This window comes from Pithys albifrons, chromosome 1 (genome assembly GCF_047495875.1).
Source record: "Pithys albifrons albifrons isolate INPA30051 chromosome 1, PitAlb_v1, whole genome shotgun sequence".
In the NCBI taxonomy this organism is placed as follows: domain Eukaryota; kingdom Metazoa; phylum Chordata; class Aves; order Passeriformes; family Thamnophilidae; genus Pithys; species Pithys albifrons.
This window is the reverse complement of record NC_092458.1, coordinates 58,738,751-58,758,508: the sequence shown is the minus strand read 5'-3', so window position 1 is coordinate 58,758,508 and position 19,758 is coordinate 58,738,751. Positions and strand designations below refer to the sequence as shown.

Below are 19,758 nucleotides of genomic sequence, written 5' to 3'. Positions count from 1 at the left end.
GACTGGAAATGCATTGGAGTTGGAATGGTTGTAGCCAGGTGGGAGTCGGCCTCTTCGCTCAGGTGACTGGCAATAGAAGACATGGACCAAAGATGCACCAGGAGAGCTTCACTTTAGGCATCAGGATGAATTTCTTCACAGAAAGGTTGATCAGACATTGGAATGGGCTGCCCAGGGAGGTGCTGGACTCGCCGTCCCTGGGGGTGTTTAAGGAAAGACTGGACATGGCATTTAGTACCCTGGTCTACTTGGCACGGTGATGTTCGGTCATAGGTTGAACTCGATGACCTCTGAGGTCTTTCCCAAACTTGACTGATCTTGTGATTCCAAGAGCACCAACCGCAGATTCTCATGCAACGACGCGGCTGCAGCAGAGGGCGCATCTGGCCTCACCAAAGCAGATGCGCCGTCCTTTCTTCCCACACCCACGGTTCCCTGTGAGTCGCTGCCGCCTCCTCCCACCCTTCCCGTTCCGTCCCGCCGCGCCTCTCGGGAAGGGCCGGGAGCGGCCGGGAAGGGCCGGGAGCCCTCCCCCGGGCCGCTCTGCGCATGCGCCGCTGCAGTGTCCCCCTGGGCGGGCAGGGGCGCTGCCGCGCGGGGGGCGGTTCCTTGGCGGGTCCGCCCCGGAGCGCGATGGCGGCGGCGGCGGCGGGCGGGGAGCGGAGCAGCACTCGGGAGCGGCTCCTGGCGGCACTGGACGATCTCGAGCTCTTGGCCAGGTACCGCCAAGGGCCCCCGCCGACACCGCATGGCGGCGGGGCGCCGGGGGTGGGGCGGGGGCGTCCGGCGCGGTGCGTGCGCGGAGCCTCCGGCGGCAGCTGCTGAGGTTGGTGCGGGAGGGCATCGGCCCGGCCCGACCGCCGGCCCGGCTCGAGTACATGTTTTCCTGCTCTCCTGCTGTCCCCAGGCCGGCTCCTGCGAGACAGGGGCTCGGCCCGGCGCTGCCCTGGCGCCCACCCCGCTGGGAAGGCACTGACGGTGCTTCGTTTCCCGTTTTCAGAAGGAAGGGGAGGCTCCCTGTTGTCCCACTTGCCGTTCTCTCGTGGTTGACACCTGCATTTTCTGTGAAATGCACACTCACAGACCGACTGTAGGCACTTTATTAGTCACTGCCACTTATGCTGGAGTCAGAAATGGGTAGACGGTGTTGCATGACACAAGCTGTTCTGCTCATTGCGTGTATTTAGTTCTAAATGCACTCCAAGTGGGCTGCAGGGCTCGTCTTAGGGTGATGTAAGTTCTCTGATACGTAGTCCATGCTCTTGAGGCCTGACCTCATCCCAGCTGTCCACCATGTTGTGGAGGTGCCACTGGCAGTGAAGTTGAACTGGTTCCTCATTATTTTTCACCTCTTGAGGAGAGCAGGAGCTTAGGAAAAGATTTTCAGAGGGAATAACCAATACTAGCCATATAGCTGGCTCTATGATTGCCACTAATAGGGCAAGGTATTGGTCAGTTGTTCTTGTTGTTTTCCAGGTTTTATCCTCAATCTTAGATTTTATTGTGACATAAATGTTCATAGAGAACATGTGGGTTTGGAAAATAAAAAGCAAAAACAAACACTTGTTCTTTATCTATACATTTTTTTTTATGTTGGAACTAATGTTCCACCATAATGAATCTAGAGCAACCCTCAGCAGCATTTAGTGAACCTTCCTGTTGATCAGCAAAGTGTTTGCAACACCCTGGAGCAAGGCCTTTCACAGTCACAATACTGGTTTGCTGGTCGGGGCAAAAATGAAGCAACATGTCTAATCTGTAGCCTTCACATAGTTTTGAATCTGCGTTGTGCATTGTCTGGCTAACACAGAGCAGAATTACAGTGCCCCATGACATCAGCCTTGATGGCATGAGTTGACCTACCTAGTGCAGATTTAATTTGCTACTGCTCCGTGTTGCTCAGGTAGAATAAAAGTTTAGTGAGAATGACACGTTTCTTTTACTGTTTAAAATGGCTGTAGTATTCAAGAATGGGCAAGAGATATAGACCAAGGTGCTATTTAGAGCTTTGCTGGTTAGGGCTTTTTCAGACATTTTGCAAAGTATTTGTTTTCATTTTAAGGTTCTGGCCCTGCTTCTGTATCGGTTGTACATCCCACTGAGCTGCTGACAGTGGACCAAGCAAAGAATCAGCGCTTCCAAGGACAGTGTCTTCAGATAGATAGTTATTCATGCATAGGGTTGAACTGTCACATTAGGAGCCAATTAACTTTGCTGAGTTTACAGAACATGCCTTTTTGCATCGTGGTTCCTCAGAGGTTCTTGCTGTGGCAAAGGGGCTGGGTACCTGGAATCATGATCAAGAGGTTTGTTTGAGAAGTGATTGTAGCACCAGAATATTACTAGTTTTTTTGTATTTTTGTGTGTTTGATACACAACTAATATATCATTGTGAAAACACATAGTGTAAGAGTAGTTTCACAAGAGACTGTAGGAGTTTGAAAGTTAATTGCTCTAAATGCATGTGTAAAACTTGCTCAGTTGGGGAAAAATCCAGAAAAAGTAGAGAAGTAAAATAGTGAAGACAACTTTTGTACCCTCTTGCAACAAAGGCAGTAGAAGAAGGGTATGAATGCAGTTCATTATGCTGTTTCTTTTTTCAGCTTCTGCTTATGTCTTTTACAGTTTGACAGGAACTAAGCACATTTCTTGAGTACAAATACAGGAGTTCTTCATGAGCTCAAAGAAGAAAATTTGCTCTCTTGGTTGAGAAATGCCTGCCCACACTGTACTATAAAACTGTAAAATACTCAGGTCCCTGACTACTTTGTAATGATACCAATACTGTGATAATTTTATGAGGACTTTATGTGGTCATGCCCTTGTAGAAAACTGTGCAAACAGAGTTTTCCTTTCAGGGAACTGATAGAAATTTTGGCAATTTCAAGAAACCAAAAGCTTCCACAACCAGGAGAGGAGAGCCAGGTAAGTGGACTTTCTAAACTGTACTTCTTTGGGTAAGCATAATGCTTTACTTCTAATTTCTTTCTGTTCGTCCTTTTGTTCATTCTTTCTCTCTTTGTCCTTGCCTATACTCAAGCTAATGTTGCTGAGGGGACTTTGGCCCTGCTACAAAGGCATTCTTGGTTCTCGTAGTGTTGTTTATTTGTTGTATGCTTCATAGGCTGTTTCTGCAAACAGGAAGAAATTTTGTTTAATTTTTCATTCAGACAAAAATACTCCTATGGATGTCATTTGCTCTTCTTTGTAGCACAGCTGAGTGTGTTGTTATTCTAGCCAAATTAAAAGTTCTCCAAAACTCTTGTTCAATAGATCCTGGAACTGCTGATTCAGAGAGATGGAGAGTTTCAAGAGCTAATGAAGTTGGCAGTTGATCAGGGAAAAATCCATCATGAAATGCAGCTTTTAGAAAAGGTAGTGGAAAAGCGGGATAATGACATTCAGCAGCTGCAGAAACAACTAAAAGAAGCAGAGCACATACTGGTAAGTTCATAATGATGTGTGTTCTTTTGAGCATCTCCTTGTGGAAAAGGTGGTTCTGGGGAAAGTGGTGTTGTGTTAGTTTGAGAAAATTTAAATATTTAAAACTTCGTAAGAGCTTAGTGGTTTGGATTTTTCTCAGTAGTCAAATACTGTTTAGTTATCATGGTATTCAATTTTGTTTTATGATGCTAATTTTCTTCTAAACCTACTTTTATGTCTGTATATTTTGAAAATGTTCACTGACTAGTTTATCTCTTCAAATGCAATTAAACTAAGGGGTTTATTCACAGAGCTGATTTTATGTGTACAAATCAGATAGATTGAAGGTTTAGCTTACTTTGTGTGTTGTTTTTTTGTTTTGTTTTTTTGCATCTAGGCAACAGCTGTTTATCAAGCAAAGGAAAAGCTGAAATCAATAGAAAAGGCGCGGAAAGGTACCCGTGATTGTACATACTATGAAATGCAGTTGTAAAGAAAGTTGCTAGTGAGCTCAGATTTGGGCTTTTTTATTTTTTTAATTCTACTATCACAGATTTTGGATGCTTTATGTGGAAACGAATTTCGATTTCATTGTGAAACTATTTCCTGAGAATAAAAGCAGGAATTTAATATTTTTTGTGGCAAACATATCTTAATATTAAAGTGTCTCGACAGTGTTCTTGGACTGATAATAGTGTATCCGATTACGCAAGTGTCTCACCAAATTCCTGCAGTTGGTCTGTTGGGGAAAGGAAGACAATATTTGTTTCTATGTGCATTGTATTTGAAAGACTGAGTAGCTGCTGATACTAGTTGGTAGCAATTCCTGCATACTGTGGCACTTGGCAAGTTAAACTGACTATTTTGGGGGAGGCCTTTTCTTTTTTTTTTTGGTTTGAGGGTTTTTTTTACAATATCTTGTACTATTTTGTAATACTTCTTTCACCAAAAATTCAAGGAATTTCATAACAGTTTATTTCTCTGATACAGGCACATATTTAGAAGAAGTTTATTATGTATGCTCTACAATTATTAAAAAAACAAATTCTTTACTACAGCAAACTATAATAAATCAGGTGCTGAAGTTTTAAGAATTGTGTTTGTCAAGTACACTGTTTAAGAGATCAGTTTGTGTTTTTCTCAAAGTTGGAGAACTGTTGGCATCGAAGTTGTACTGAACGTGTGGCTGTAAAATCAGTGTGAAGCTCATCTTTGCATAGTCTGAGACTCTTCTAAACAGTTATTGCATTTGAACTAGGCTCTTAATATTTGACAAAATCACATTCCGAGTCTTTTAGATATTAGTGTTCAATATTGTGAAATAATTAAATGATGCAATCCTTGACAATATAGCAAATTTTTTTCCATTCTCCCAGGTGCAATTTCCTCTGAAGAAATAATTAAATATGCCCATAGGATCAGTGCTAGCAATGCTGTTTGTGCCCCTCTGACGTGGGTACCAGGTAACTATCCTGTTTATGACAAGAGATGTCTTTATTGTGATAAATCATGGTTAATATCTGGTCTTATAATATTTTTATACCACTGGGGTTTGTTAGAGTACCATTGTGTTCAGCTGTTACATCTAATATTATCAACAGAAATCGATATCCAGTTCACATGTCTTCAAAAGGCTATGAAACTGTATGGTTCCATTAGCTGATTGGTGTCCTCTCCTCTCCTTTGTTTGCCTTTTCCCCCCTGAATGTCAGCCCTGATTATAAGCATGCTAAAGGCTTTCACACATGCTTGGTTGAATTCCCTCTTGCCCCTTACAATATTCTTTTCAGAGGATGCTAGTAATGCATGGAGTCAGAAGCAGGACTGTCATTATGTCAGGTTGCAATTTTGGGTTTTACCCCCTTTGTCCAAAATGAAAATGTTTGATCCAATTCCTGTCATTGCTGTTTAGATGTGAAGTAGCAGGGAGAGCACAGGTATCTTCTAAACATAGTGGGTTTATTTGTAGTTGTTTTGGGTTGTTTGGGGTTTCTTTAAATGTGCACTTGCTGCCAAGTTTGAATGAACAAAGAAAGTCGAAGTGAAAGACAGACTTGGATTTTAATAAAAACAGATGTGATGCTTGTTGCTTATCCAAGCAGTGTATGGGGTTTTTTGGTCATTAAAATAGGCATTGAAGAACAAGCTAATGTCTGCAAGACAATTGTTAAATATTTCAAAGCATTCTTTTTTTTTTCCTTTTAAAGGGGACCCACGTAGGCCATATCCTACAGATCTGGAAATGAGAAGTGGTCTCTTGGGTCAGATGAACAACCCATCCACCAATGGAGTTAATGGACACTTACCCGGGGACGCACTTGCAGCGGGCAGACTGCCAGGTAAGAGAAATTCAGTTTTGGTTTGCTTTTTTTTATCCCTTGTACAGTCACAGCAATTACACATTTCCCTTTGCAAAGGCAAATCAGAGGTGTAAAGTAGTGAAAATTATGGTTAATGTTGTTTCCTAATAGCAGTGAAGATGTAGTAAATGAAGTTAACAGTTAGAAATTGCATAATTTTACTTTATTCCATGCTAAACTGCAGACACTACAGATATATCAACATAAACAAAACTCAGTTCATTTATTTTAAATGGCTTTAAACCAAATTAGATCATACTAGAAAGAAGCGTTTTCAGAGCAACCTTTTCATAGTAGTGATGACAAAGTATGGAATTATGAAAACTTTATTTGGAGGAAAAGAGGTTTATTGTTATCCCCTACCTTTCTTTGACTGGATTGAAAAGACACGGCAAGGGACAAGTGGTGAGATGGTCCATTGACTGTAGGAATTGAGCTTGAATCCCTTAATTGCTTAGTGAAAAAGGCACTTCCATTGACTTCAGTGGGATTGATTCATTCATGCTAAAATAGAATTTAGCAGTAAATGACAGTCATTGAATCAAGAGTTTAGTTGTTCTGTACCTGTGCAGTATTAATCTACCATGGCTGGATTAAATTGTGGAAAATTTCCTAGTTTGGATGCATAGGAGCTGTGTGACAGTTCTTACCTCTCTGTTAAGCCACTTTCAGGCATTATGGAAAACTTGTTTACAGAAATTATGCTGAATTTGTTACAAAACCCAACTATTTCAACTTCACTGGAAACAGTAAACTTGGCTTTTGTGTTTCCCATCATCTGTCTAATCCTATTGTTACCTCTTAGGAAGTGATGTGAAATTCTGCATCCTCTTGCTTGGTAAACCTCTGGCCTTGGATAAAACGGGTCAGTGAGCTGAATAGGAGTAGGACCCTGACATCTGTCTGTGGCAACCACGAAAATGCTGAGGATGGGTCCACATATCTTTTCTGTTCTTTTGAGCTCTATATGAATATATACTATTTTGAAGTGGAGTGATGAGAGATCAAGAGCCACCTACATAAATGGGCCTTTCTGGCAGAGCAGGCATTTACAATCAGAGAATCAGTCCATCATGAGATATTTTCGAGCTGTTAGAGGAGGATTTCATATGTTCAAAATTCAAAATGGATTTTAAAATTTGTTTTGATTTTAAATTGCACTTCTGATTGAGCTGTCTTGTGCAATTTTTTGATACACAAAACCCATAGTTTGGTTGATTATGCCCCTTTTTTCCAGATGTGCTTGCTCCTCAGTATCCTTGGCAGTCAAGTGATATGTCAATGAACATGCTACCTCCTAATCATAGTAATGACTTCATGTTGGAGCCTCCAGGACACAATAAAGAGAATGAAGATGATGTAGAAGTTATGTCAACAGACTCTTCAAGCAGCAGCAGTGACTCAGACTAGGTACAAGAGAGAGACATTATTTATCCCTAGTAGACCTTTCCTGTGGTGAAGGTAGGTTGGATGCTGTTCCTCACAAACTGCAATATCCTTTTGTTACAGTGGCAGCCTTTTGTAGGAACAAGGTTATGGCTGGCTCAGAAATAGGGTGACTAATTTAAAACCATGGACTGGAGATTTTTTTTCCCTTTAAAATGACTAGGAAAGTAAAATGACTGGGAAATTTCTGCTAGGGGAGAAATGTAAAGTTTTCAGTGAATGTATGAATGTGTGTGTTTGCAAGAGACACGTGTGTGTGTGTGTGTGTGTGTGTGTGTGTGTGTGTGTATGTATTTACTATACATTAGATGACAAAACCTCCTGGGAAAAAAAGGTGTAAGGGGAATCCCCTTGTACGTTTGTTAGTAACTTTACTCTTTTGATGATAACCTTTTCTATGCCATGGAAATGAGACATGAAGTTTGTAAGTTTAATATCTTTTTTTTTGTTACTGCCTAAATGCATGTTCTTGATAATCTGTGTATCAAGAAGAAAAATGCAGCAATAAGGTGTAAGTTTGTAATATCTGTATTATATAATGAATGATTTGTCATAAATAAACTCAGCTTTGGTCTAACTTTAATTTTCCAAACTTGAATATTAGGTGAGTTTCCTTGTAACTTCAATACTCAGCACATTTTATCTCAGTATGTTGTTGAATTCTGATTGAGTTTCAGAAGTTTGTACTCCACTTTTGCCTTTGCAAAATGCCCTGTCAGTGTTAGATGCAGCTGAGTCATTGTCAGAAACAGAAAGCCTGTCCTTCTCAGGTACACACATAGCTGGGCAGACCCTGAGGCAGCAGAGTGCCCATGCACAAGGCTGTACCAATACTTGGTTAAGCATCCTGGAACCTGGAAATGACACATTTTGAGGCGCGCTACAGCTTCAGTTCCTTTCAGTTCAGAGTGTTCACAGAGTTTTTTATTCTTGTCATCTGTAATTTTTTCAGTTCTTTGAACCTGCTAATTTGTTTACTTGGTCAGTTGCATTTACTGCCTCAACTACAATGTTATTTTGTATTTCCAAAGATATTTCCTTTAGCTTTCCTTTCCTTGTTCTATTTTTCTAAAGGAATAAATTTATGACAGCTGCTTTTCTCTTAAGTAACTTTGTGATCAAATCCAAAAACTAATGTGAACTGTTGCTCCTGGCAGTTACAGGTTTCTATCCTGCAGCAAGGCTTCCTGCAGCACAGATCACAATTCTCTTCACTTTTCCATTTCGTAGATTCCTTGCAGGAAGTGTCTGATCAATCAGGTACACTTCCTCCTTTGCTCAGACAGTCTTTCAAATATTGCTGTCAGTAATGCTGCCACATATGACCAACATATATACAAGTCCCATGGTAATACAGAAAGAGAAAGGACTTCAGTCAAGTTCAGTCACGTAATATGGGGCAATGTTTTTTATTTTAAGAGAAATGGATAATCTGTTTTTGTCTCAGCTGTTCCTTTTGGAAGTATTTTCAGAGTTATTAAACTGTCACCTCTTTCACAGTCTGAAGTTATTCATATACATATATTTTTTAACCTTTATTCAGTACAGTATTTTCCTCTTAGGTATTTGCCTCCAATGTCTTTCCTCTTAATTTATGTTAATCCCAATACATTTGCCTTGTCTCAGTTATCCTAGTTAAACCTTGCCTACCCCTGTTCTGGTTCACATTTTATCTTAAAATGTGTGATCAGATTCATACACAATATTGCAAAATGGAGTTTCTTAATGCTTTTTATCATGGGATTAGTATTTTCTTTCTAAATGCCTTTCAATACACGACACAGTTCACTAGTCTATCTTCCAATTTACAAGGACATTCTTTTGTTGGAATGAAATACAAAAACAGATAATTAAGTCATGGGATGTGTAATGTTGCAATCTATCCCAAACTCTTCTATGGCTGTTTCATGTAGTTCACTAACTGAAATACTGTGGAGGTGGGTGATTCTTTCCAGACATAAATAAGAGGCAACTGAAGCAATGACCACTTCTTTTTCTGGGTTGTGTGTTACTCTATTAAAAGATTAAATGGGATTAATGTAGAAAAAAGTAAGACAACAACTCTGCCCACTGTCCACTTGGCATAAAAACAGACTCTGGGTATAAGATGCATTCCAAACAGTTTGTATCAGTGCTCCAAAATATGTACAGTTCATGACTATGTTTCTCAATGCTGCCTAACTATAATGCCATTTTGGGTGAATTCTGTCTGTTACAAGCAGTTTAGTGAATCACAAAGCTGTAACTGAGTGTTCTGTTATTCAGTGGCTTAAATACATAAATAATAGATTTTCCTATTTAGCAAGTACCAAAAAGCAAAAGACTTAGTTGAAAGGATTGGGTCTTAGCACTTAAAATCTACTGAATCAAATTTTCAGGGGAGCGGTGATGGGAATGGATGGCAAATACAAATGCATGATCCATACAAACAGTTATTAAAGTTGAGGATTGCTGACAGCTGGCTGCAGTACTGTAGTCATTTAATCAGTCCACTTAGAAAGGATACAGAGAGGCGGACATATGGAGATACTATTTGTGTCCTCATTTCAGTAACTACTTGTGTATTTACAACAGAATGAATATAACCATTAACAAAATATGGTAAGAAAGTATTTATTGCATGACAAACCATTTTACAGTGGACCCTGTTTTCTCATCAGGAGCTAGATACCCTCGAAAATATAAAATTGTACTAAATAATTTAATTTTTTCTACATTATTCTTTGTGACAGAGGAGTAGGACAGCTGTCAACTATTGCTGCAGCTTCTTTGTTGACAGCTGAGCGGAATAATTCTCAGTGTACATAAGGTTGCTTTCAGGAAGTGAATCTCCACTTTTGAATAGAAAAAATAAGCTTTTTAGAAAGGTACAGTAGCAAAGGAGTTTTTGGTGGCATTTCCTGTTTCAAAACTGCTGAATAACATTATCTTCCTTCTTCACTGCAGAGACAGGGTGTTTGTCCTAAGGAAAGTTGCACATGGTTAATACTTTAAACTCTAACCAGGAGGCTTCCCATTGTCAGTAGCATCCTTACTCAGCAAAAAGAGTCATCTCCATTTAAGAAAATATATGTGCAAAGTAAGGAAGACCATTAAACCCTTCAAAGTTGTTTAAGAACTGATGAGTCCATTCATAATTTCAGACAATTTTAATTTTTCAATATTGTGTTTGTGGTTTATTCAAAAGAAATTGAAGATATCTCACCACATTTTTGTACAATGAGCATATCTAAAGAAAACAGACAAGAACTTTGGTTTAAAAGAACCCTGATGAGAAAAACAATAAGCCAATAATGATCTCTTTAATAATCATATCCAAAAATTAATTGCTGATGTCCCAGTGGCTACAGCTGGAAAAGAATCACATTTGGTTACAGAGTCTAGAAAAACTGAAAATACAAACTCATTGGTTTTGTCTGTCTTTGTGTACTGTGATTTTGTTCACTACCAATTCAGTCATTTAATCACATCAAACTGAAAATTCACAATTTCATCAAATCCCAGTAGCCATACAGAATTACAGCCCTCTGTGCTGCTTAATACTGACAACTCTCTTTAGCCAAAAAGTGTGACTTTTGCCACTGAGCTACACCTATAAATTAGATTAGTTTGTTACTTGTGTCAGCCTAGTATAACACTGTAGGCACCTCTCCATTATAAGAGTTTATAATATGAATTCAGATCAACTGCAGAGATCTGTGACATTTTTGCAGATAAATTCAGTGTAACCGAGGCTGCAAACAGAGCTCTGTTACAAAAGCAAGAGGCAAGAAAGACCAGAGAATTTGATTCCCTGCAATAAGCCACCATAACCCTTTCATATTTATAATGCTCTTGATTTTCAAGTATATACTGCTGTCTGCAGGAGAACAGGACATTGTCTATGAAATGTAATTTTTGTTCATGATAGCAAAGAAGAGACAAGGCTAAGTTTTAAAATTGGTCCAATAATTACCAGAAAGCAGCATGACATACAAAGTAGGTTTACATAGAAAGCAGGACAGTGGTTTAAACAAGTAAGTTTCCTTGGGCCTGATGCTGCAACTGTTTCCAAGTCAGTAAGGTTCTCCGGCTAGTTCTGACTTCCAAAGGGCTGTTCATCTATATAAAGATTAACCAGACAGAACACTCTTTAAGTTTTTCTATAAAAGCAAACATTAATTGATAACCACTAGAGCTGGAAATAGCTCTGGAATGAAAGACCACTGTCCTATGAAATACAGTAAAAGGACTACAGCATCTGGCATCTTTCTGGCTTTGGAGAGGGTAATATTTTCACACGGGCAGGGTGAGCACGATAAACCCTTTTTTACACAAAAAAAAGCAGGTACCCTTTAGTTTGTTACATATGTACAATTTGGTTTTAATCTAATTGGTGACTTCCTGTGTACCCCTTTAGATGATCAAGCTCTTCAGTAAAGGGATTGTAACCTTGTTCTCTTAAACAGCGCAAGGCCCAGAACATCTGATCTTCTGGAGGAAATTCATCCCATTTAACCCACTCCCAACCTGTAGGGGGGAAAGAAAGACAGAAAAATAAATCAGAGAATAGAATTAAGACAGGATCTGAGGGAATGGCATTGATGCCGAAGGGATTTTTGATTTTCACATTTTGTAGATTTTAGGAACACAGTAACTGTAGCAAATGTAGATGTAATGTGCTAATAGTCTGGCAGCCTAAGTTCATTGTTTATACATCCTAACCCTTAGCATTTATCAGTAGCTCAAATTCTTTTAGTTGCTTAGTCTCTTTTTCAAGGTACAAGATTGGATGGCTATCAGAAAGGCCTACAGAATGAAACATAAACATAGGTCAGAGTGACCCAGAAGTCAGAACTGGAAGAGCTCCAAGAGACCTTTGTGTGCCCGAGGAAGAGGAGCTGATGAAGACAGAGGGTCTTGACCACCCCAGACCCAATTCCAGGGGGTGGAACAGGGGTGGGACTGGGGCTGGACTGAGAAATATGTAAAGCAATGATTGAAGGGATCATATTATAAAAGCCATGAAAACTAGAACTGAAGAGCACATGCATGTCATCATGTATTCCTGTGGGCCATAGGCCTGTGTTATTAAAGGACCTTTACTTTTTATCTTACCCTACACTAACGTGGCTCGGAGTCCTGCTTTGGGGGGGGCTCTTACGGCATCAGCATAATACTGTCAGGTGAGGTTTAGGCTGGATATTAGGAAAAAGTTCTTCACCCAGAGGGTGGTTGGGCACTGGAACAGGTTTCCCAGGGAAGTGGTCACAGCACCAAGCCTGACAGAGGTCAAGGAGCATTTGGACAGGGCTCTCAGGTGCATGGTGGAATTTTTGGGATTGTTCTGTGCAGTGCCAGGAGTTGGGATTTTGATGATCCTTGTGGGTCCCTTCCGACTTGGGAGATTCTGTGATTCTGTGTTGTATCTGCAAGTCCAGACGGAGCGTGCAGAACCTACCAACACAGTCGAGTTCTCTGTCGCATGCAGAGTCATTCTGCAGGAGCAACTTCTGTTGTTTGAAGCAGCTGTGGATGCCCCATCCCTGGAGGTGTTCAGGGGCAGGCTGGATGGGGCTTTTTGCCACGTGGTCTAGAGGGAGCTGTCCCTACCCGTGGCAGGGGGGTTGGAACTGGATGATCTTTCATGTCCCTTCCCCCCCAGGGCATTCTGTTCCCACTGCTCATGACTCACCCTCGTTCTTGTCGGGCTCCTGGTTTCGCGGCTCCGCGCCGGGCTCGGCCTCGCCCTTCATCACCACGGTGAGGTAGTGGTGCCCCGCGCGCGGGCACGCCGTGTTCACGGCCGACGCGAAGCGCACGTGGCGCAGCCGCAGCGCCGCCTCCTCCAGCGCCTCCCGCTCCGCGCACTCCGCCAGGCTCTCCCTGCGGCACCGGAGGGATGGGCAGGGATGGGGAAGGAAGGGAGGGCACGGCCGCCTGGGGGCACGGCCTGGCACGGGAGGGGAGGTCGCAGGGCTCCTACCCGAACTCCAGGTGGCCTCCGGGGAGCTGGTAGGTGCCGGCCCCCACCGTGCCCTTCCTCTTGCCCAGCAGGACGCAGTTGGGGTGCGCGGCGCTGATGACCACCACCGCCACGCCGACCCCCGGCCGCCGGAGCTGCAGCGCCTCCTCGCCCATGGCAGCGCTGGGCGCCCGGGCAGCCTCCGTCACCCCGCGGGGCGGGCGGGGGCGCCTCCGCCAATCAGCGCTTGGCATCGCAGGTTTTGGGAGGCCCTTGCCCGGGGTTGGATGTGTTGGGAGCGCGCAAGGTGCGCCAGCGAGGGGAGCGGGGAGCACCCCGGGTGGGCTGGGGAGGGGGCGATGCTGAGTGGAGAGTTCCCCGGGCGGGCTGGGGAGGGACGATGCTGAGCGGGGAGCTCCCCAGGCAATCTGCAGAGAGGAGATGCTGAGCGGGGAGCTCCCCGGGCAGGCTGGGAAGGGACGATGCTGAGCGGGAAGCTCCCCGGGCGGGCAGGGATGCTGCCTGCGCCGCGCTCCGGTTTTCTGCCTGTTTGGGGTTCCTTGGCCGCTGAACGCAGAGCGATTGGTGAGGGCACCGAGAATGGAAGGCCCGTTTTTGCAAATGACGGTCGGCTGAAAACGAAGATACAGCTCGGGTTCTTCTTGGAGGTCCACGGAACCAGCTGGTCTCTGACTACTGATATGTTCAGAACTTAAAAAGTAGCGCTTCCTTGGTTAGGCCACAGTTTTACTTTGAAATTATTTGAAAAGGAAGATACAAACTTAGCTAAGCAGAGCTCCAGAGACAGAATGACAGTTCCTGGCTGATAAGAAATAAAAGTTTCTGCTAGCAAATAGTTAGTCATTTTCACATTTTTTTAAATCACAGAGATATGTAGAATATAATACACAAACTTTCATTTTCTTGTAAACAACGGTAAAGTTTGTCAGATTTTTCCCTTCCTCAGTCTATTGATCACAACACAGGGATGAAGATTTTATTTGCAGACCTTTCACATGATTTGTCATTGTTCGTTTGTTTTATAAGATTTTAAGGTATCTCTGTACAGATGTTTTTATTTACATCTGAAGATCACAAATTAAACTGAAGCTTAATCATTACCTTTTGTGTTACTGGTTTTCTGGGGTTTAATTGCTCAGTACAGCATCAGATGAGTCCCAGTGTTAGCATGAGGGAAATTTCGCAGGAGTGAATGGCTGGGTGTGCTGGAAGGATGCCCACTGGCAGTGGTTGGCTCTCCTGTTTAGCTGTGGTGGCAGCCCATACCCTGAATTACTGACTTAACAAAATAATAATGGCCAAGCTTACAAGCTAACTGACTTTTTGTGAACCAAGCTCATTCACTCATATCTGTCCCCCAGAACAGTTGGAGTATCTTAATCTCCAGATGAAACATCTGTCAGTTATGTTACTTCTCTATTTACATTTTAAGAAGACAGTGATCTTAGGAAAGCCCTATCAAAGACTCCTCACCCACAAAGCTCATTCTGGTCCAATACATTAAAACATCACAAGGCTGTTTATCTGAACAATAAAAACATTCTACTTTCTGTGTAGACCATTTTCCTGTACCTTTTAATGAACAGTATTTAGTAACAAGACTGAAGGTGACCCATTGTTATTCTACTGATACACTTTTAAGTACAAAAAATATTCATACAGTCATTATGCTTGTTTGGAATGTTAGCAGGATACAATTAAATGAAAATATATAAAGATTATTATGAAGAATATAAAAATATATTTTTATAAACAACTGTAATATTTGTCAGTAGGTTAAGACTTTCCCTTTAGCATCCTATTGATCACAACAAGCATGTGAATTATTACTCCATTACAGGACTTTAAAATAGCTTTTTTTTTTTTGCTAAGGTTTTGAAATCTGCTTGTATACAGGTGTTTAGATTTAGTTCTTTCAATTTTTTCACCTTACATTTGTAAATATTTACATAAAGAATGTTTTATGAAAATAAGCATTTTGTTGACTGAATCTGTTTTAATTGGTTTCACTCCAGGATTCATTTAGGACATGGCTGTCCTAAATCAGCTTTTGCAGATTATGAAGTAAATATAGGCTGGTGTTTCTGAGTTTGATAGTGAACAGACATCCTCTGAAAAAAGACATGAAAATAAGCCAAGAATGAGAAAATAGTAAGGTGGATCTTCTACCATAATAATATGTTGAAAGGATTGCAAGGTTATGATTTATATGCTGTTGTAAACTTGTTTAATAATATTTCATCTGACAAAGTACTTCTGTGAGACACAAACTAAAACAGTGTATTTAAAGCACCATGTGTCCAGGGGGCTCTTGAGAGAGAGGTACCTACTTTTCAGGCCCAATCCCTTTCTTTATGCTAACACTGTTAATAATCGCAGTTGCTGTGCAATGAGCTGGATGAGGAAACTGATCTGGATCTAGAAAACTTATTTTTTTTATTGATTTGTTTTCTGGCAAGCTGTGGGTGCACAGGGAGGGGATGGGACAGGGTTTGATCAGATTAAATAGCACAAAGCCAAACCTGACTCAGCAAACTGGGAGAGAGATTATTTTTCAGCAGGATATGTTTCCTGATGCAATTTACAGATCAGGTACATGAATGCAGGAGGCAACGAGAGCAGCTGGGAAAAAGAATGGTGGGACTAACCATGTCAGTAACAGGCCAGATTTATGTTAGATTAAAATGACTTCACAGCCATTCCCTAAGAAGAACATACATAGAGAAAGGAGGTCAGAAAAGCACAGAGTGTACAACAGCTTCTTAAAAAGCAGTTGCACAACCAGGAAACATTCATTTTACTGAGAATTTCATGCACGTGTTCCCTGGCTGTGGAATTTACTATATATTCACATTTGCTTAGCAGGAGTATGAAACGGAAGATGTAAGGATTATATTTAAATATTTCACATTGTAAAGCTGTCATTGAGAAGCTGGGTGGAATGTGACAGCAGTGCATGGCACCAAAGTCCCGCCAGCAACCTGGCTGAAACTTGAGCTCTGAGGATTTTCCCTCACTTGCATTGCAGTTGGTTGTTATCCTAAACTCTGATACTGAAAATTTAACATGGGTAACTGTTTCCTCACTTGTATTTTAGCAGAAGCATGATGCCTCATTGCTGTCTTTGACCATAAATCATTCCTTCCTGTAATGTTACGGCTTCATAGACATTATTAGTGGAAATAAGGCAATGCACAATATGTTGTTTTTATGTTGAAATGTAAATAGGATCTGATTGCATTTACATAATAGAGAATAATGGTGTGCATATACGTGACCAATAGGACAAATCAGAGCTCTGCTACAGCTGTACTCTCTTCATTGCTTGTTAATGATTTCTTTGCTCTTCCTTGTACTGAAAAGACTGAGTCATCCGAATGAGTGTAGGTGGTGAGGCAATTCTGTTTTGTTTGTAGCTCTGCCACTAACTTATTAAGTGACTTTGGACAACTGGTGAAGAAGATGGACTGTGCTTCAGCTTCAATCCCAGAGGAGACTGAATCAGAAAAATATGAAAGTATCCATTAGCTCAGGACAAAAATTCATCCAGCATAAGCACCTGGCTGTCCAGAATGGATATCTGGAGTATAATAGGCAAGAAATCATGACAGGGCTTTTGACTACTATTCTACAGCCATCTATGTCTTGGTGACTTCTCAAGGCAGAGGTGGTTTCTGTGTATTTACTAACCCTCTTCTTGTTTCTCATCTTTAAACCTGCCAAGACTCCTCTCGAGCCCATGTAAACTTCCATCATTTGCAGCATCCATCGCAAGGTGCTCCACAGGTTAACTAAGTGAAGAATCACTTTTGGAAACAAAATTCTTTGCTTTCATTGAACCTTTCACCACCCAGCCTCCCCTGGTATTTCACAGTTCTTCTGTTGGGAGAGACGGTGAGCTGGTTCTTAATGTTTATACTGTCCCCTCTAGAAAACTGGACCCATCCAGACCTGAGACTGCAAGTATTAGCTGTTTGCTAAGACAGATATCAGAATCCTTGACAGAGGCTTTGGCTTTCTCTCTCTGATGTCCTTCTTGCAACACCCTCTGTCCTGATGTTTTTCAAGTTAAATATCAACCATTGGAGCTTACAAGATCTGGGAAACTAATCCCATTGTACTATTGTCACTGGGAGATGTAAATACATAATAAAGCAAATTCATATCTATTTCTTAATGCCTGAGCCTTCTGGGATACTTAATTTGGCCTCAAACAGCTGCTTGAGGCTCCTTCTACCTCATTTGTACCTTTTCCTTCTTTGTAGTTTTAAATACAACTTCAGAGAGGGCCTCAATTCTGTGTTAAAAAGCTTATTCTGACTTCAGCAAGAAATCTCAGCATTTTAAACTTTGAATAGGAAGGAATCTATTTGTGGAGATTTAGAAAAACATCTGGATATCTACCAGAATACTACAGGGAATTTCCCTTTTTGCTCAGTCTCTGCATTTGCAGTACAGATACTGAATTAGGCTGAGCCTGTACAAACCTGAGTTAATTTAACTGGACTCACTAGGAATTCATCTGGTCGTAGTCAAAATTGTTATATTTTCTTGTTTCTCTAAGAAAGTGAAGAAAAGTTGAATGTGTCATTTCCAAGAACTGTTGTTTTTAAGGTTTGAGTTGTCCCCTTGTGCTGACAGTCTGAGCCAAACGGTGGCACTGCTGATCAGACATGCTTGCATTTTTACAGTGTATCCCAGTTATCACAGCTGAGAAAGGAATCAGACAATACATCATCCAGATAACTAAAGCTCTCCATACAGCTGTGTATCAGACTACAGACAATGGCATCAATCTTTCTAGAAGTCCTTCAATATTGTCAACCATGTAACATTTCTTTTGATGTATAAGATAAAAACTATCTTAATCTTAAAGCTGAAAGGGTAATTCACTTGTAGTGAGAAGAAGAAGATACAGTAGTAGTTTTACTCTGAATGTCTTACAGCTCTTTGCTAAGGCAAGAGTGAATTATAAGCCCAGAGAGAGCTGTCCAATTTTCTTGCAGTAATAAGCAACTGAGACAGGGTATTAGTCTGGTTTCCTGACCTGCAGCCAGTACTTATCTCTGAACAGTAGCTTTGGGCTTACAAGCTTAAGGTTTAAAGTTTTGCTAAGCTTCATTACATTGTCTTGTAAAATTTCTTGCATACTCTTTCCAGGGTGGAGGTCATTCTGGGGACTCTCTCGGATTAATGAGACTTCCTGAGTTTTTATGTGAGGAAGTGGCATCTGGGTACTGTCCTGTGATGGAACCACAGGCAGGCCCAGTGACTAGAGTTGAACCACTGTGTGAACAGAGAAGAGAAAGAGCACAAAGTTTAAGTGCTTTGTTTTTCCCTTTCCCTTGGCAGAAGGAAATGTTTTATCAACTCTGGTGGAAAATTTTGGACGGTCTATCAAAATTTTGCAGATGCTTAAAGGTCCAGTAACACATCCTCCTACCTTGCATGTCTGAACAGAGGTACACAGCTAAGCATTCTGCTGAGCTCACTGCAGTGCTAAGGGGTGACAACACAAGGACAGCAGAGGATCAGAAGCAAAATAACTGAACCATGGTTACTCCGTCTTTTGCAATATTCACCCCAGGAGAAGTTATGATAATGCATTCTCAGTTTCAGAACAAAAAGAGGCAGCTTGTCCAGTTAATGGATAATGCCAGCTACAAAACTCAGGAGAATCATAGCTCCAGCATGGCTTTCCTTCAAATCAGATCTAGCTTTGATGTTCATAATGTAAAGAAATAACTGCAATTTTCCTTATCATTGGTAGAGAACATTCTCATTCCAATTTCCTAGGCCACTACTCTTTTCCCTGGCAGTTCAATGCCTCCCTGCCATCCCATCCCGTCACATCTCGGATGCTCAGCAGGGTCAGCCCCGGTTAGTACCGGGTGCTGTGACAGTCCCAGGGACTTCCCTGTCACTGTCCAAGCTCGCTCGGCTGTGGCAGATGGACCTCAGGACTGAAACGGTGGGACCAGTTCTGCGCACGCTGTGCCTCACGTAAAAAATCCACTGCGCAGGCTGGAAGGGCACGTGGGGAGAGCCCTGCCCAAATCTGCATTTGCAAAGTCTGGGCATACACATACACATACACTCTTTTCCCAGTTACTGTTTTATTTTAGAGCAAAAAGCTTCACCTCCTTGTGAATCACAAGGTCTGGTCACTGGTTTCTGTGGAGATGCAATTTCTCAGTGACTAACTGAAGGCCACCGAGGTACAGACCCTGAATTGCAGAGGGGAAGGCACAGCTTGGAGCTGCGTGAGGCACAAATGGGGTTTTTGGCATGGGGTGGGGGAGAGACCTGGTATGGGCTGCAAAACACCTAGAAATACTGAGACTTCGGTCACAGAGTCATAAAATGGTTTGCGTTGGAAGGACCTTAAGGATCATCTGAAGGATCATCTCGTTCCAAGCCCTCTGTCCTGGGCAGGGACACCTTCCACTAGACCAGGTTGCCCAGAGCCCATCCAATATGGCCTTGAACACTTCCAGGGATGGGGCGTCCACAGCTTCTGTGGGCAGCCTGTGCCAGGGCCTCACCACCCTCACAGCAAAGGAT

General features: G+C 41.8%; 2 protein-coding genes across 5 annotated transcripts; one reads left to right on the top strand and one right to left on the bottom strand.

The window, feature by feature from the left end:
- Nucleotides 1-602: 602 nt before the first annotated feature.
- On the top strand, nucleotides 603-8,726 carry MED4 (mediator complex subunit 4). Of its 2 annotated transcripts, XM_071551186.1 has the most exons (8): nucleotides 646-719; nucleotides 2,063-2,306; nucleotides 2,859-2,925; nucleotides 3,274-3,444; nucleotides 3,821-3,878; nucleotides 4,800-4,886; nucleotides 5,631-5,762; nucleotides 7,021-8,726. In XM_071551186.1, the coding sequence occupies exons 2-8, from the start codon at nucleotides 2,230-2,232 to the stop codon at nucleotides 7,191-7,193; spliced, it is 765 nt and encodes a 254-aa protein (XP_071407287.1). In that variant the 5' UTR covers nucleotides 646-719; nucleotides 2,063-2,229; the 3' UTR covers nucleotides 7,194-8,726. The 2 variants fall into 2 exon arrangements, with proteins under 2 accessions (XP_071407277.1, XP_071407287.1); XM_071551176.1 differs by lacking the exon at nucleotides 2,063-2,306 and having other exon boundaries at nucleotides 603-719.
- An 830-nt stretch (nucleotides 8,727-9,556) lies between these two features.
- On the bottom strand, nucleotides 9,557-13,390 carry NUDT15 (nudix hydrolase 15). Of its 3 annotated transcripts, none has more exons than XM_071551209.1 (4): nucleotides 13,195-13,390; nucleotides 12,904-13,094; nucleotides 11,661-11,738; nucleotides 9,557-10,191 (listed from the first exon to the last, which is right to left on the bottom strand). In XM_071551209.1, the coding sequence occupies exons 1-4, from the start codon at nucleotides 13,347-13,349 to the stop codon at nucleotides 10,154-10,156; spliced, it is 462 nt and encodes a 153-aa protein (XP_071407310.1). In that variant the 5' UTR covers nucleotides 13,350-13,390; the 3' UTR covers nucleotides 9,557-10,153. The 3 variants fall into 3 exon arrangements, with proteins under 3 accessions (XP_071407310.1, XP_071407320.1, XP_071407302.1); XM_071551219.1 differs by lacking the exon at nucleotides 9,557-10,191 and adding an exon at nucleotides 10,360-11,330; XM_071551201.1 differs by lacking the exon at nucleotides 9,557-10,191 and having other exon boundaries at nucleotides 10,360-11,738.
- Between the last annotated feature and the right edge of the window lie 6,368 nt (nucleotides 13,391-19,758).

What these genes read in the sequence shown, in the direction of transcription:
- MED4 (XM_071551176.1), top strand. Translation starts at nt 634, where the DNA reads ATGGCGGCGGCGGCGGCGGGCGGGGAGCGGAGCAGCACTCGGGAGCGG. An exon ending in AAGAAGCAGAGCACATACTG is followed by an intron (nt 3,445 to 3,820) that starts GTAAGTTCATAA and finishes TTTTGCATCTAG; the next exon opens with GCAACAGCTGTTTATCAAGC. An exon ending in TGCAGCGGGCAGACTGCCAG is followed by an intron (nt 5,763 to 7,020) that starts GTAAGAGAAATT and finishes CCTTTTTTCCAG; the next exon opens with ATGTGCTTGCTCCTCAGTAT.
- NUDT15 (XM_071551201.1), bottom strand. Translation starts at nt 13,349, where the DNA reads ATGGGCGAGGAGGCGCTGCAGCTCCGGCGGCCGGGGGTCGGCGTGGCG. An exon ending in GGAGGCCACCTGGAGTTCGG is followed by an intron (nt 13,095 to 13,194) that starts GTAGGAGCCCTG and finishes CCGGTGCCGCAG; the next exon opens with GGAGAGCCTGGCGGAGTGCG. An exon ending in GGAGCCCGACAAGAACGAGG is followed by an intron (nt 11,739 to 12,903) that starts GTGAGTCATGAG and finishes TCCCCCCTACAG; the next exon opens with GTTGGGAGTGGGTTAAATGG.